This window comes from Apteryx rowi, unplaced genomic scaffold (assembly GCF_003343035.1).
Source record: "Apteryx rowi isolate R43461 unplaced genomic scaffold, aptRow1 scaffold_38, whole genome shotgun sequence".
NCBI lineage: Eukaryota > Metazoa > Chordata > Aves > Apterygiformes > Apterygidae > Apteryx > Apteryx rowi.
The window spans coordinates 2,055,133-2,071,640 of record NW_020450307.1 but is presented as its reverse complement, the minus strand read 5'-3'; the positions used below and the strand labels follow the sequence as shown (position 1 = coordinate 2,071,640).

The following is a 16,508-nucleotide window of genomic DNA, read 5'->3' as shown; positions in this document are numbered from 1 at the left end:
GCCAACACTCACGTGCAGGATGTCAGAAATGCCAGAGCCACCTGACTGGTGCTCAGGGAATAACTTCAGCAGATTCTTGAGCCCAAAGGCTGTAGGTACCTCGTAGAACCAGCTTGCAGAGAAGGAGACAGAGCTCCTCTTTGGTTGAGTATCATTGCCTTTTCCCAGCTGCCTCTTAAATTGTAAGAGCCTAGCCCTGTCCTCTTTTCTATGCTCCCAGCTTTAGAGTAGGATGCGTTTATCCGAATAAAAATAATTGTGCGACTACAGTTAACTATTTAAAACAATTCATGACTACTTGTTTTCTACTCAGTGTCCCTTTTGATAGACTAATTTCTTAGCAAGCAAGTATTTTAGTGGTTGAGCAGTTAACTGTTTAGTTGCACTTTCAGTGAGGCTGCACTGATTTCTGCCTCTTTCCTCCAGGATTCCCTAGCTCTAGCAAAAACAGATGAGGAGGCACTGAAGCACTTCAGACTAAAGTTTAATGAAGCCCTTCGAGAGAGCTGGAAAACCAAAGTGAACTGGCTGGCACACAACGTATCCAAAGATAACAGGCAGTAGTGTAACTGAGTCAGCCTGTGCACCTGCTCCAAGAGAATGTAGTACCACTTGCACTGAGTCCAGCAATTGTAGACAGGTTTCTAAAGACTGATGAATGTTGCCATGTTAAAGAAAGATCCCTCACCTGCATACCTAAAGATCAGACATTTCTGCATGACTGAAAATTGCTGGACTGTCATCAGCTGCATAATCGTGTCCGCTCTAGATCTCTGGGGCCGAAGGGGGAGACATAAGGCAATTAAATTACTGCATACAAAGAAAGGTAGGTAGATGTACTGAATCCTTAAGAACTTGTTAAACTTCAAATACATCCTTTAATGGAAGAGTTTAGACAGTTGTAATAGCCTTTAAAATGGGTGAGTGTACTAATGTGTCTATTTCTATTTTCTTGAAAATTTAACCGAACACTGAGAATGTGCTATCTGTAGCTCTTGCACAGTAGCCCTTGCTCTAGGTACACACCCTTACAGCTCAGAGGCATTAACTCGCCATGAGATCGCTCCTACTCTGTTTCAGTGTGTAGCAAGATCACCACTGAAGCAGACTTGGACAAATATTCTCTGCAGTGTGACAGAGTAAAAATACCCATATTGTCACTCTGCTACAGAGGCCAAAGTGTTCTTAAACTGAACTGGAACCCATCCATCGCTGTCAAAACTGATGCCAGCAGAACAGGTTCTGGTTGGCCCATGAATTAGGTATTTTTGTTTCCTTTCCTAAGCCAGGCTTTATTTTAGCCTCAGGCAACTCCCGGGTTTCTGCATTTATTTTATTTTTTAGCCTGTGAATAATAGGCTTGCATTTTCAGAACTCATATGTAGCATTGGTTGCTACATGTACCTCCTGCTGGGGTGCATTAGAGCTCTACCAGCCGGTTTCCCTGTAATAGGTGCGTGCAGGGCCCTGGCCTACACCCGCCTAATCACTGGGACACAACGCTGCAGTTCCAGTGTCAGCTGGGACAGGCAGTGCTGTTCTGTGGCCAGCTTGCTTCTTGTGTTAGGGCAGAGGAGTGCCAAATGAATGGGTTTAACACTGAAAAATTACTGCGAGTATCACGCAGTTAGAATTATTAAGTAAGTTGCATCTCCACTCTCATCCTTTTACAAGGATATTCCCTGTTCCCTTCCCCACTCCTCCTCCTCCTCCTCCGAGCTGGGGTGCAGAGACTGCATGTCGGTGTGGGGGTTCAGCCAAAGAGCAAGCTGCAGTTACCGCTGCTTGCACCTACAGCTGGACGTTTCCTTCCCAAGCAGGATCTCTCCCCTTGCCCTCCCCACACGGTGCTGTAGTTAATCATATATTTCTACTCCTGTGTCATATTCTTGTCTCCAGCTAGTGTCCTCACCTGGTGTGCAGTTCTGAGCACTGGTGTTGCACAGGGACAGATGGACAGGAGCCACTGCTACCGCTCAGTGCCTCACGTGAGCATAGCGAGGGCGTCAAGCAGGCTGCAGCCTATGGGTCGTGCTGGAAGATAAGTGGAGCAGTCTGGTTAGTACCTGCTTCCTTGAGCAGTTCCCTGTGCTGCTTCCTTCCATCTTCCCATGTTCTCTACAACATTATGTTCCTATGGAGGTGCTATCATTCCTGCCTTTTCAGGAATGGCATAGTCTAATTTTCAGCTTCAGACCTTTTTGCAAGGCCTCCCTAAAGCTAATTCATACATTTGACTTGTACGTCCTTAACTAGGTCGAGCAACCTTTTTTTTTAAACTCACAGAAGATGTGGGTAAAAAGAAATACAGGCATTCCATATACTGATTCTCAGCTGACAAGAGATGAATGCAGTATCAAATGATGGACTACTCTGTCATCATTAACTTTAGCGTTCATACCTGATTTGAATTATTTTTGTCTAAAATTCCCACAAAAAATGCAGGTTTAGGACAGAGACTGAATTGATAACTAAGTTTATTCCTAATAACTCTTCCCTGTCATGGGAAAAGTTTGATAGTGTTTCTGCATTCAGCACTTAAGTGCAACTCATTCCTGACTTTCAGGTCTTTTAAATACTTTAAATCAAGTACTCCTGTATTTGGGGCAGTGGTGTGATGACTGCCCTATATTGCTGTACAAGTCCATCAGGTTTTTTGAGAGGACAAGTTAGTTAAAATATAATTTTTTTCATCAACTGCTTGGCTATTTTAACACTGTCTTTAAAAAAAAAAAAAAAAAAGTAACTTCTGTCCCAGAGTAGAAAGGAATAGTAAATACTAATTTTGGTCAGTAAATGGAAATATGATAATTTTTTACACCTTTAATAAACCTTTCCCTCATTGTCTTTACATACAAACGTGCTAGTAGTTTATGGTTTAGTGTTATGTTGTAGCTAGTTTCAGTTCTGATTTAAAGTTCTTGCTGTTTCTTTTCATAAAAGATGTTATATTATGAAGTCTATTCTAGTACGCTAATAAAACCCATACTGTTTTGTATATATTAATATAAACCAGGTTGCTTCTTATGGAGCATTGATCCTGGAAGAAGCAGTTATGTAAAAGCAAACTCACTGTAACTTTACATAATCCTCAGAGATCTTTTTTTATACCTTTAAAATGACACTGTATGTGACTGAGATGTGGCCAGTACATTTCAAGATAGAACGGCTTGTGCCCTTTTAACCGACCCAACAATTATTTATTATACAACCTTCTTCAGCATATCATTCAATAATAAGTAATAGAGAAAGCATGTTTGCAGCTACAAAAAGCAGTTGTTTTTGTGTACTTTCTGTTTTACAGACCTTAGTTAGTTAGCTAGAACTGAAAGCCTAGCTGCGGATTTGACTAAATTTGACTAAAGCACTGAGAAAACAACAGTGGATAAATGAGTACAATCAATCAGACCTGCAAGAAACGAAACAACATCTTGATTGGAGCCAGCACTTTAGAACTGCTGCCGCTTCTAGAGACAAGACTGGACTAAAACAAACTTCCTTCTTTGAGCATTGTCCTCTGTGAAAGATGAGCTTTCTGCAATATAAATTACTTTCACTGATGTGGTTTCTCTGAGGCTAGAACATTACTCACAGTTTTCTCAAACTGAACAGCAGTTAGTGGCCTTGGTTTTCAAATTTAATCTTAAAAAGCAGTGAATCCTTATTTGTCATTAGCAGACTACTGCTATGAAACTGAGCTGGTCAACAAATTATGAAAATAAACCATGGACATGTTTTTTAGCTAATGTTTTTAATATTATAGGGATAACTTTACAGTGCCAATTAAATAGCTTCATGCTTCACAGGCTAGAAGGGCTTCCAGGTGGCACAATTTAAAATAGGAGCAGTAGGATGCTTCTATCTTTTACATCCATATAAAAAAAACCCCAGCATTATAAGGACTTGGACAAATGGAATGGTTTCCATGGGGTAGCAAGTTACCAGGTGTCAGCAACTTACAGCCAGCTGTTCTTTCACAGCGAGATGTGGCTGTGCACCATATCTGATGCTACTTCCTGTCTAACATGCAGGGCTAACACATGCGAACTACTTCTGCTCAGCACCGCGTTTGTGCATCAAAACTTTGGCACTTGCCCCTCTATGGTGGTCTGTACAAGGTCCCACCATCATCCTCTAACAAGCTGATGCAGCCTTTTCTAATTCTTTGGTTTTTTTAAGGGCCAGATTTGTGGAAACCAAGTGTTCTGCACTCCAGGTTAATGGTATGCATAGAAAAGTTGCCGCCATCACAGAATAGAGCAAGGTGGGCAGGGATCCTGCTGAGATTCTAAACAGGAAATAGAGAAATGGAAAAAGAGGCCCAACACTCAGTCTTTTACAGTTGCTTTGATTTTAGAAGAAAATAATGCAGTGATTTAGATCTCTTTGCATGCTAATCGGACAATGAGAAAACAGGACTGCTATCCATTTAAATAACCACTCCCTCAGTAGGGAGAAGCAGACGTTTATGGCCTTTTCGTGCTCCTTCTTTTGGGTTTGGTACGCACTGACTTTGCTTACTTGTAGAGTTGCTGATGGCTGCATAACTTTGCTCTATTTTAGAGAATGATAAATATTGCTATTTCCTTCCTTATTCAGCTGATTCATGGAGCAGGAAAGGAAAGTATGCAGAAATATCAGGCCACATGCAAGTTGAGATGCACTCAAACCACAACAATCTAATCAGTGGTTTGTACATTCTCATGGGAAGGAAGAAATATACTGCAATTCTATAAACATAAATGCAATTCTCTTACTTTACCACAAACTGAAAATCCAGGGTCCTGTCTGTTGTACGGCAGCAAGGCACTCTTACCTGAGCCTCTCCTTAGTCACGTGTCAGCACTTGGTTTGCAGGCTCACAGCAGTTCATACCTCCAGCCGCTGTTGTAATGTTTCCAGAAACTCGGGCCCTAGTATAGTTTTACAGAAGTACAAAGCAGCACTGGCTCATGTCATCTGTCCTTCAATTTTGTAAGTGCAATAAACAAAGTTATATCATCCTAAATTGCAAGAACTGAGCAATTCCAAAGGTGTTCCTCAATCCAGCACAGATTACAGAAGGGTCACTTACTTATTTCTGGAAAACTGACTTAACTACAAAAAGTAAAAACATCAATGAGTTTCCAGTGGACTTCCTCCCTTGTGTGCCACTGGAATAGCAACTGTATCTTGAATACAAGTCAGAAGGTTGTATCAGGTCAGCAAAGATCCTTTCTCCAAAATTACAAAGCAGTATCTCACCTGATAGTCTCCAGCAAGCTGAATTGTAACAAAGATTGAAACTTAAATCACTTCCAAAAAAAAAAAAAAATTAGATTTCACTGTAAATAACTACCCTCCCTTGGATGTTATAAATAGCTCAAAGCGATACTTTTTACTATTTCTATTTATTTAGAGACATTTTTGTTATTTTTTTTTACTCTCTATGAATTGTGTTTATTCTGTTCCCTTTGAAAAAGGAAGTATATTTTTACATCACACGGTGGTTCTATATGAAGAGAATGTTTACATGTTTAAGTACACGTTTTTTAAGTTTAAAAATAAAAATGATTGATAAATTATACACACATGCTGGCAGTCTTTTATGCTTGAAATTAGTAAACAAATCCCCCCCCTCCAAAAACAAAACACAACACTACCGCTGTCACCAGGAGAGACAGACTAGCACACAGTAGGTGCAACTTGATTCAACTCTGCTCCACTCAATGATAAATAAATGCAAACAGCCTTTAGAACCAGAAATTTATTGTAGCTTATAGACTTTCCAAACTGACCTGTTACCAATATACACATCTGAAAAGTTATACCCACAGTGGCTACAAACTGCATCAGGACGTTTACAACCTCTCAGTATTACCATTAAGTCATGATCAGTTTTTGTCTAAAATACAGCAGCTACAGTGACGGTATATGGAAGGATAAGTCTTCTACACATTAACACAGGACAACTGTCAGACATAAGTTAAAAGTTCCCCAGTTTACTTAAAACTAGCAGTTATATTACCACAGAAGTAGTCAAAACCATTTCCCCATTTTAGAAATCTAAAATTTTACATTAAAAAAAAAAAAAAGAGTAAGCTAGTTGTGTGGGTTTTCTCCCCTGCTTCCAGATCCCTCTATTACAGTAAAAGGCACTCCACAGAGTCAAGTTTTATCCCAGATAAAACCCACCACTCAATCCCATTACACACATCAGGAGTCAAGATGTGCACTAGGTAAGAATAGGTCTGCTGTGAAAATCAAATAAAAAATTTAGAAACACTTGGATCAATTTTTATCTCTTTGAATTATGACCCTCTTTCCCCACCATTTGGCTTGCTTGCTGCTCCTTTAGCAGGTTTACCCAGTGCAGTATTTCCCGTGATGTGTACTGTCAGCCATTAGCCTGCTATGAGATGTGTCCTGGGCACCTCGAACATCGGCAGACTACACACAAGATCAAAAACTGGAACTTTGCTTACCGTGCTTACCGTGAGGAGTGAATGAGTCCTAGTTTCCTGTTGCAAGTAAAACAAGTTACTTTTTAAGCCACCTCCAAATGTAAAAATCAAGTAAGTAGATATTCATAATTCAAGGTTCTGCACGAGACCAAATAAATTTAATGAACAAGACCTGCCTTACGAAAAATCTAGCACTCTCCACCAGGGGGGTCATAACTTACTTTTCGTACCTTTCTGCCATTTCTTTAAAAAAAAGTCCTTTGCAAGTCCAAGTTAGAACATTGATCAGAAACAACCAGAATTGGCTGTAACTTGGAATAATATTAACAAGAATCCCAACATTTTCTGGTTGGATAGTTTATGCTGTAGTTTCACCAGCAGGAAAACACAATTACTAAGTGTAAACAAAGGCTTAATACACCAACAGTCCAAGTTACTGTACAAGGAGCTACAGGGAATGAACAGGAGTGTGTTCAGTAGGAATGATATAAGCTATGTCCCTAGCCCTCCCACTCCCAAATTAGAAAAATCGAAACGCCAATAAAACAAAATACCTATCTATGTAGACTGGTAGCCAAGGTGCGCAGGTACACAGGTCGCAGGCTTTCCAGCTTCAGCTACCAGCGTAACAATCAACTGAATAATCCACCCTGCCAGCAACATGAACAGACCATCATTGTACTACAGGCAGCCTCACTGCAATTAATAGGAGCTGTGGCAACACCCCACAGCAACAGCAGACTCATTTGCCCAACGTCCAAGTAGTGTTTTTCTCCCAATAACTTAAAAGTCCTTATACCAAAATTTAACAGGAAAATAAAACACCCAAACCAAAACAAACTGTATTAGGCAGGGCAGTTGAACCTCTACAGAGATTCCTAAAAGCCTTTACAGTTTCTCACAAGCTTGTCTGTTCCCTCTGCAAAAATAAAGGAGGGGAAGGAAAAAAAAAATCGAAGCAGGGCATGAGTGAACATGGCAGGCAAGGCCAATGACACTATTATTGAAACATCTACACTAGATAACTGTGCCCGTGCTCCTGCTGCAGTAGTATGAGACTTGTATTATTTCATGCTTCATGATTTCTTACTTTAGCATGTTTTAAACCCCAATCCCTGTTTTCACTACCACAAATGACATAATTACATAATTCCAATATATTTACAAAATATTAAAAAGTCTGTTAATCTTCTACATATTAACCTCATTCTGCCACTTTACACATGCACTAATTTGGAAAAAATAAAAGATAAAAAAAACCAACAGGCTAAAATGAGCAACTTTACCCTTTGTCAACAAGCAATCTTTGCATCTTTCAGAAAGAGTAAAAGGAACAAAGCCAAAGTTGTTTCACTGAGCAAAAAAAGACAGTTCAGAAATTCATGTGCATTGGCTACAGATCTGTAGAGTCACTTAGCTGAGATGACATGAAGAAAAAAGTGCAAGGTGGTTCCTCACATAGCGTAAAAAAATCCAGTCACTGAGGCATGGCTGAGGGAAAAGAGGTGCTAACTACAATTCTAGAAACAGCATCAGGAACTAGCCAATACAACACAGACACTGGGATGTGTGTTGGTTGAATCTACTGGCCAGAATGACTTTTTTTTTTCCTTTTTTTTTTTTTGGTACACCATGAATCCTTGGGAACAATGGAGTGGATTACAGTGGAGTCTTCTAGAGCAGAAACATAAAGACAAAGGGAACAGCTAGAATCAATAACTGAGGGTAGAATCATCCCATTCCAGCTGTTGCTGTCTATTGACATTCTGTTGGTCCTCCTCCTGCTCTCCTTCCTCTTCCTCACTGCTTTCAGACTCCGCACTAGTGATATCATCTTCTTCTCCATCTTCACTTTCTTCTTCCTCTTCCTCCTCTTCCTCTTCACTGCTGTGTTGATCCTCATAAGTCTGTTAAGACAGAAATTAGCTGTTGATATCATACTGGCCTAAATTCCTCTTTTTTCTTTTGAATTTGGACACAAGGTACTATACTGAGAAAAAGCTATTAGATTCCTTACTGTTTCTAGATGCTCAGTGCTAATTAGGCAACCAGAAAAAGAAAAAGAAGTGGCTCTCTTTAAAATAGTTCTCTGGTTTTGTAACATTGCTACCAATCCTGTCGATCTAAACAAACAAAATCTTAAGTGTTATCCAGTACTTCAAAGAATATTGAAAAAGGATCTTCCAGTGAGAACACACAAAGAGCATTGAGGTTTCTTACTAGTTCCTGATTTTCTAAGAATTTGTACGTCAATAGTAGCAGAAGGAAACATCATAAAACAGTGTTTCAAAAATAAATTTTTCCAACTTTGGGAAAAAAGCTGACTGTGGTTAAGGTACCATGCAACATGCTAACCACTAGTATTAGACACTGACCCCTAAAACCTGACATTAGAATCAAGTACTTCTTGACCAATTACATATCACAAAGCTACAACCCATGCAAGACCCCAAACATAACTACTCTTGGGATTTGTCACTATGCGGCATTCATTAAAAACTCACAGTGTCAATGTCTGTGCTCTGCATTCTGTGGTTGTTTTCGCTCTGCTCCCCTCTCTGACAGTCATACCCACTTACAACTGGAAGAGGGCATTTGCTGGGAAGTGCTGAGACACCAGCCTTACCTCCATAGGGTTCACAGTGATGGTCAAGGCAGAGTCATCCCAGTCCATCTCATTTTCCTTCCCAGTATCCTGGTCACGTATTGTTCTCTGATGTGCAGCTCGGATTCGGAACACTCCCAGAATAATCATAAAAACCAGGAAACTGACACAAACTACAATCACAACAGTGGCTGTACTTGGAACAACTGCAAGAAGAAAATAAAAGCAATTTCTTAGACTATACTGATAAGTAACTCTTACACAAGGCTAATAACTAACCCTTCATTCCCATTACCTGCAAGAGGGAGACGGCATTATACAAATACTACAGGTGGGTAAACGGAGGCAGCAGAATGTATAAGGTCACTGAACAAGTCAGTGGGAGAACAAGAACTAAAATTTAGTTCCTATACAGAATCAATCTGAAAGACTGACACCATGTTGAAAGCAGATTCTACTACGTAAGCTCCTATCTAAAATGCCTATTTTTTTTCCTCTCATCCTACACTCATGCCAAATTTGTATCCTTAAAATAGAAAGGGCAGATACCACAATTCATGAAGGGAATAACACTGCGGTTCTTTCTTCATGCCATTCACAAAAAATACTGTCCCAGTTCCTCGCAGTCCTTTATCTAGGTCTTAGAGTTCTCTCTGAGAGCAGTATACCTCGCATTATACAATGTACACATTGGAGAGATCTTTCCTGTTGGCTGGAGAAGATATTTCATAGATCTCTAGTCATCTGCTCCTCCCTGTTTGGGCAACAGCAGAACGGGACTGAGCAGCTGCTTAGATTAGTCTAACACACAGCTTTAGCCTCTGGGAAAAAAAACTCTCTGCAACAAGAAGCCTCTGTGAAAATTTAACATAAGCAAAAAACAGCTGAACTTCAGGACTGAGAATACTTACCTGAAAATGGATGAGGATTAGCTAAGTTGTGACCAGAGAGATCAACAAACGTATGATGCACTGGATGAACAAACTGTGGTTGTGCAGCTATGTGATTAGCATGTTCAACTGGGTTAGCTGTGTGGATAACATTCACCTAAGAACAAAAGGAAAATGTTCAGCTCCAGAAATAAACCAGCTTACCTCCGAAGAGACAGAGAAGATCTATTTCCCAGAGTAAGCATCCAATTCTCTCTCAAAATAGCAATGGTTTGTCTCAGGGGCCCTAATTCCTTATTTCAACAATCATCCCAACCAGTAGCTCCTCATATGTTACAGCTTCTTGTCACATAACCCTCTAGTACTGCAGTTAACTGCACTCCTCAAACCTGTTTTAATTAGTCTGGCAAGTCTGTGTGCAAACACTGGTATTTCAGGATAAAAGGATAAAGCCAGTTCATTGTCAAATTTGGTATCAAGCCATTTTGATACTGCAATAACAATATACACAAAGATACATGCCACATTAATTGCACTTTCTTCATTTCTATCTTTTATTATTCTGCTGTATATCTTCAGCTAACAACAGTGAGAAAATTCAAATTAAAGACAGAGGGCTAAGGGGTTGAGAAAACACCCTGCATTTGCATCACAGGCTCTCAGGCACATCTGCAAGCTCATCATTCACACAGCATATCTCATGTTTCCTTGCCAAACAAGCAGAGCTAAATATACCCCTCCTGTGGTGGAACACCGCGATATAGGGTACCTGACCAGCTGCACAACAGGAAGAGAGCAAGTTTAGCACAGAACAAGGAAAGCAACTGCAGTTCAATAGTTTGGCAAGATCCTGACTCAGGCGCACAGAATTTCCCCAGGAAACAAACCACATTACTTAATAAAAAAACCCTCTGTTCTGCAGCACAAGAGGCTCCCTAAACTTTCCCAGCCCACCATACCCAACTGGTGGTGGTAAATACAATTAACTCTACTGACATCCTCTTGATCAGCTTTAAAATGTAGAAATTCAAGCTCATAGTTAAAAGATACAGAGATGCATGACAATTTCTTTCAAAATAAATAACTTTATGTTCCAGCAACTGAAACTGTAGTACCGTTTACGTTATCGCCTGCTGTACTTCCATATCTTTGATACAATTGTACTGAGTAATAATTATCCTGTATTCTACTGCAGATGAAATGTAATTTTAGCCTGTCTGCTCTCTCGCATCTCACAGTAAACTTCTAGTTTATATCATACCTTTCTTCCTAGCATTTAGTGTCAGTGTTTTAAGCATCACACAAGCAAAATAGTAAAGGGCTCAGCAAGTTCATTTACAGAATCCTAAAAGTCATACATGAAGGTTGCTCAAGTCTCTGGTCAATGTAGCAACACTCCTAGTAGTCCATTCTCTAGTTTTTTGTTAAATTTATACGCTGCCTTTCTAATTCAACCTTTCCCCACACACATACACCTCGATTAACCATATCATTTCTGCTACAATGCAAGTCTCATGTCTGTTTAGATGGCTTTATTTATAACTGAAATGTAGGATTAAGAACACATTAAAATATAAAATACAATTTAAGATGCACAAGTTCACTAATATTTACAGGATAAAAATCTAAATTAATTATTAATCAATGTGTTGAGGCAACAACTTTCATCTATACTGCCACCCAGACTCTAATAACTCTCAGAGTGATCAGATGAGCTCACATACCTCCACTTTAAATTCATTGCTGACATAGCGCCCATTAAGTTCAGAACAGACTAATTTGAACTTTCTGTCAAAGAGAGAAACAGTGTGCCAGTTTCTGTAGCGTATCAAATGCAAAACCTCCTCATAACTGGCCATAGTATCAACCCCTGCAGAGGGAAAGAAACAAGTAAAACAGTTACTTCGCGAAAGACTAGTGAGGCATCGCATACTTCACAAACATTACTGCCTTTCTTTTCCCAGGTTTTCTTGGCTGATATTTTTTTCCCTGCTGACTGAAAGTCTAAACATTGTTAAGCTACACTTGCACATATATGTGGCTTCACTGAAATTCTGTGTTTTAATTTTGCGTTAAAATCCTAGACCTAGTTAAAATCAGTCTTTAAAGGGATCTTGGGATACTTTCTTTTGAATAGATAGCAAATATATATTCTAAATGCATAACAAAAAAGAATGATGTATGCTCCAGGGCATTATCCGTGCAAGGAACAAGCCTCTTCTGGGGGCATAATGTACTTTGCTTCTGTAGTCCACCTGTAACCTGCAATTTGTGACATGAGAGGAGAACACAGAGCAGGTTCTAGAACAGCATATTTTCTAGAATCATGGTTTTCCACAAAACAGTGGAAACACCTCTGAGCCTGAAATTCTAGTCAAAAAAGAAATATCTGTGGTAAGGTGTTACAAAACATCTATCAAGCAGGCAGTTCCCATTATTACTGGTTACAGACCCTTCCTATGACAAGACCAGAAGTAGTTACCCTTACCTGTGATGATCATGCCAAGGCTGGAACTACTCATCTCAATGCCCTTCTGCTGTAATCGTGTCATATCAACCTCCAGGCTTTCTTGTTCCTGATTTAGTTCCTCTCCTAGCACTGTCACCTCACATGTATCCAAGTTATGCATAATCTCTTCAGATACCAAAGACTCTTGTACTAAAAAACAGAGAAAAAGCCAGAGATAAGCAGAAACAAAGGTGAAGTAGACAAGAGCCCAGGAACTATAAAACTTCACATGCAAACACAACTCTTCCTCTCAGAACACATACTGAGATCTGGGCCTGAAGTAAAGAGACCAAGTACTCAAGAAATAATGATGATAAAAAAACATAAACAAGGGACATTTACCCTAAGATAACAGCCAAAGCTTACTACCATTTCTAGGAAAATTTTTGTAGGCCCGAAAGTGCAGCAACCCCTTCTCACAAGAGATACACCTTCTATCGTCCTACTAGATTCCGCATTACCAGAGAAATCCATGCCTCTTAGCAGAAGGAAGATCCTCCAAAGTGATCTTTGAATGGGGTAAAAGATAGGCAACAGTCCTACCCAGAAAAGGATGTTACCTGTAGGATCCTCATCTCCATCTCCTTCTGGCTCCACCTCCCGTGTAATGGTACTTATTATGCGAAGCTCTGGGAAGAGGGAAACACCCTCAGAACTCTCAAACTCCGAAGCAGAGCGGGCAAAGTGGTTGATGCCACTGAGGCTGATTTTCGGTTCCTCTGGTTGCAAGACCATTACATACCCTTCCACAGAAGGAATGGAGATGCATGCCTCCTCATTGAAACATCTGTAAGATACAGAGGCAGTTTTGCACAGTCAAAGAGGCTATTTGAAGGGGAGGCATAATTACACAGAGTAAGTGGTTATTACATAATTAAAACATGAAACATTTCAGTGACTTAATTAGTTTATAAATTAAAAAAAAAAAACAAACTCTGTCCAGGACCCAAGAGTCTTAGATAAATTCATCAACAGGTTGAAAATACAGGCAAGAATTCCCCACCAAGGGAACAACATCAGAAGTATTTGTTACTCACAGTTAACATTTTGCCCCATTTTCTATGCTATGACTAACAGTCACACATAATACCTGCAATAAAGGCCATGATACTGGAGATGGCCTCAAAGTACACCCCTGCAATGATAGCTCCCTATCTTACACATTTCTCATTACATTTCAGGAAGAAAACAGACTGCTGGTGTAGAAAACATTAGCCATATTAAAATGTGTGATGGTTACATTCAGCAAGATCCTTTTGTGCATCACAACTGAGATGCACATGCATTTTTCCAGGCTCCACTATCACCACACAGAGATATATATTTCAGCATTAGGACATACTTGACAACACTGGTGATTTTAAGTCTCCGGATCCCAGGTGTTGGGAATTGGCGAGAATTCAAATAGGAAATGTGTTGCATGGCCTTATCAACTCTGTCGATATCATCGCCCTCTAAGGTCAGTGTTGATTGACTAGGGTTCATATGGATCTGAAACAATAGGGGGGAAAAAAAGAATATCCAAACAGTAACAGGACTGGCTAATTAAAACTAGAAGTTCAGCACTGCTTAGCCTGGTAAGTGCTAAGATAATCGCATCTGTATTACAAGTAATGAGGCCACTATTTACTGGCCTGATAGTTCACAGTTTAACTTCCCTGCTCACATCCCTATTCCAGTCAAATATATTTAGCATTTCATTCTTCAAGAAAAAAAATCTAGGTGCTTATCACAGTGCTGATATGCAGATTGTACTAATATGAAGGAAAGACAGCTATATATGTAAGAGAAAATCAGCTTTATTCACACAACTTTGCTATTAAAAAAGATATGCAAGTCAAGGTCTTTCTATTAAGCTGCTTGTTAAGAAACTCTACCCTTTATTAGACACCATTGCATAGCTGGTAAAACAGGCAGGCTTTGAAAAATCAAAATTTCTCTTCAAGACTTAAAGAGAACGCAGTAACTTTGACTCTCAAAGCCCACTGAGACCATGTCTATACAAGGAAGACTTGCTAGTTTTCATGGAATTTTTTATATAAAATATCACAATAGATTAGCTTATTTTATCTGGAAAACCCCTACTAGCTATACCAGCCAAACTTGTATCTATTATCAGGAAAGCAGTATATGTATTTTCTTTTATTCATATGCAGTTTTACCTTCATGCCTTTGCCAACACCATCAGCAATCTGTAAATCCAGTCCCTCTTTGCAAGTATATAGGCAATCTATCACCTTCTTGTTTTCCAGTTTACCAGAACGAATCATTAAGCCTGCCAGGTTGCCTCGGAAAAACTGAGCCATGTGGAGTTCACCACCTTCATAAAGGGAGGAGGAAAAAAGTCTTTTATAGGTCTTCACTATTTCTTGTATTTTTTTCTTTAAAAAAAAAAACCAAATACCTCTTGTGGTACCACAATGTATATACATGCAAGTTAGTTTTTATCCATTCTGGGTGTTAACCTTGTGACAACGTTCAAGCACAAAGAAAGAATTAAACAGTTCACCATGCACATGGCCTTCAAAACACAAAGGTGTGGCCATCTTGAACTGTGAAACTGAGGCTAATATTTCCATAACAAATATTTCTTTTGCCCATACAGCGAGGTGGTGTTCTTAAGAAATGGAAGATAGAACCAATGAGATGAACTATGCAACCTGAATCCTCATGTTGAGGGTAACACCTTCTACCTGCTTGTCAGTTCTCTATAAAATCAGCAATGTCTATCAGGATAGAAGACAGTGTCAGTCCGCTAGATGTTAGTCATCTAAATCTAAACCAGTCATTTCAGGCTCTCTCCAGACTCAAAGGAGAGAAATACACCTCACAAGGTGATTTAGCTCATCCTGAAGTGGATGTCTAAGATAGGAGAGGCTAATTGCTCCCCTCTGAAAGTATCTACTTCTCTGAATTGACTGAAGTGAGTAGTTCAAATTCAGATAATTCATTTTTAGACCTCTGAGTTAGGTAGGATGAATCCCAACCCAATACGCATCTGAAGCATTCCTTAGATTTTGATGATGGGATCATGATGATCACCTAGTCCACCTTGCTAATTAATGAGCCACAGAACACCACCCAGAAATCCATATTTCAAACTCATCACTTCTTAAGTCAACAGATTTTTAGAAAGATGACTAAGCCTGTTTAAAAGATTCTAAGGGATGCCCTTTATAACTCAATAAAAGTTTTCAGTAGTTAATTATCCTGTTAAAAATCATACAATTTGCAGTTTAGATTTGTACAGCTCCACCTTCTAGCCCCTTGATTGTGTTACATCCTTGCCAGCTTGAAACATGGTGCATAGCTAGAATCTCTTCTTAATTATTTCTAGATCATTTTAGGAATTCTTAAACTTTACAGAAAGAATACATACCTTGAACATATTCTTTTAGAAATATACAGTAATTTAAAATGTCTCAGCTTAAGTCATAAAATCCACTGGAACCATCACTAAAACTGTCTAGGAAAATGAAAACCCTATAGCATCAACCAACCTGGAATACCTGGGAGCCAAAGCTTTTATACCCATTCGCTATAATTAGAACTTTACACCAATTTCTGATCAAGTGAGTATCCACTGTAAATTACAGGTCTGTCTTTAAGTTATACAGGAGCAACCTGATCAAACTTTAAAACTGGTCTTGCTTTGGGGAGCTGGACTACCTGGCCTCCAGAGGTCCCTCACAACCTCTTCAATAATTCTATGATACACATACACCTATATAGAGGATAAAGTGCATTTATGTTTCAACAAAACTGGATCTAAGAAATTGTAGCTGGTATTTTGCATTAGCAACTTATTTTACACCACTTCACTGCAATCACAATGGTTGCAAATTTGTACATGGATGTGCATTTGAATGCAACAGAAAACAATCAGCTGGTGAAGCACTGGAAATAAAAGCACAATGAAGAAACAAGCCTAGGAGCAGATTACGTGAAGGTCAATGGCCCAAATGCAATGCCTGCATTTCATGCTATGTGTGAGATGAAGCAATGCCTTGGCTTAAAAATGAAATAAAACAGTAGGGAAAAAACGCCAGCAACCTGCAGAG

General features: G+C 39.4%; 2 protein-coding genes across 9 annotated transcripts in view; one reads left to right on the top strand and one right to left on the bottom strand.

Moving 5' to 3' along the window:
- PIK3CD (phosphatidylinositol-4,5-bisphosphate 3-kinase catalytic subunit delta) overlaps nt 1-5,566 on the top strand; it is a 47,283-nt gene extending 41,717 nt beyond the window's left edge. For 5 of the 8 annotated variants that reach the window (XR_003254850.1, XM_026073981.1, XM_026073978.1 and 2 more), the window contains one exon: nt 427-5,566. Coding sequence is in view for 4 of the 8 variants with exons in the window: in XM_026073981.1 (XP_025929766.1) it covers nt 427-564 (138 nt within the window). In the remaining 4 variants the exon portion in view is untranslated. The remainder of the gene's footprint in view (nt 1-426) is intronic. The other 3 variants (XR_003254849.1, XR_003254847.1, XR_003254848.1) reach the window with 3 other exon arrangements.
- CLSTN1 (calsyntenin 1) overlaps nt 5,413-16,508 on the bottom strand; it is a 41,893-nt gene continuing 30,797 nt past the window's right edge. Inside the window, exons 11-18 of the mRNA XM_026074056.1 lie at nt 14,610-14,767; nt 13,790-13,938; nt 13,008-13,234; nt 12,427-12,597; nt 11,663-11,808; nt 9,960-10,095; nt 9,070-9,254; nt 5,413-8,350 (exon numbers count right to left, since the gene is read on the bottom strand). Coding sequence (XP_025929841.1) covers nt 8,156-8,350; nt 9,070-9,254; nt 9,960-10,095; nt 11,663-11,808; nt 12,427-12,597; nt 13,008-13,234; nt 13,790-13,938; nt 14,610-14,767 — 1,367 coding nt within the window. The 3' untranslated portion in view covers nt 5,413-8,155. The remainder of the gene's footprint in view (nt 8,351-9,069; nt 9,255-9,959; nt 10,096-11,662; nt 11,809-12,426; nt 12,598-13,007; nt 13,235-13,789; nt 13,939-14,609; nt 14,768-16,508) is intronic.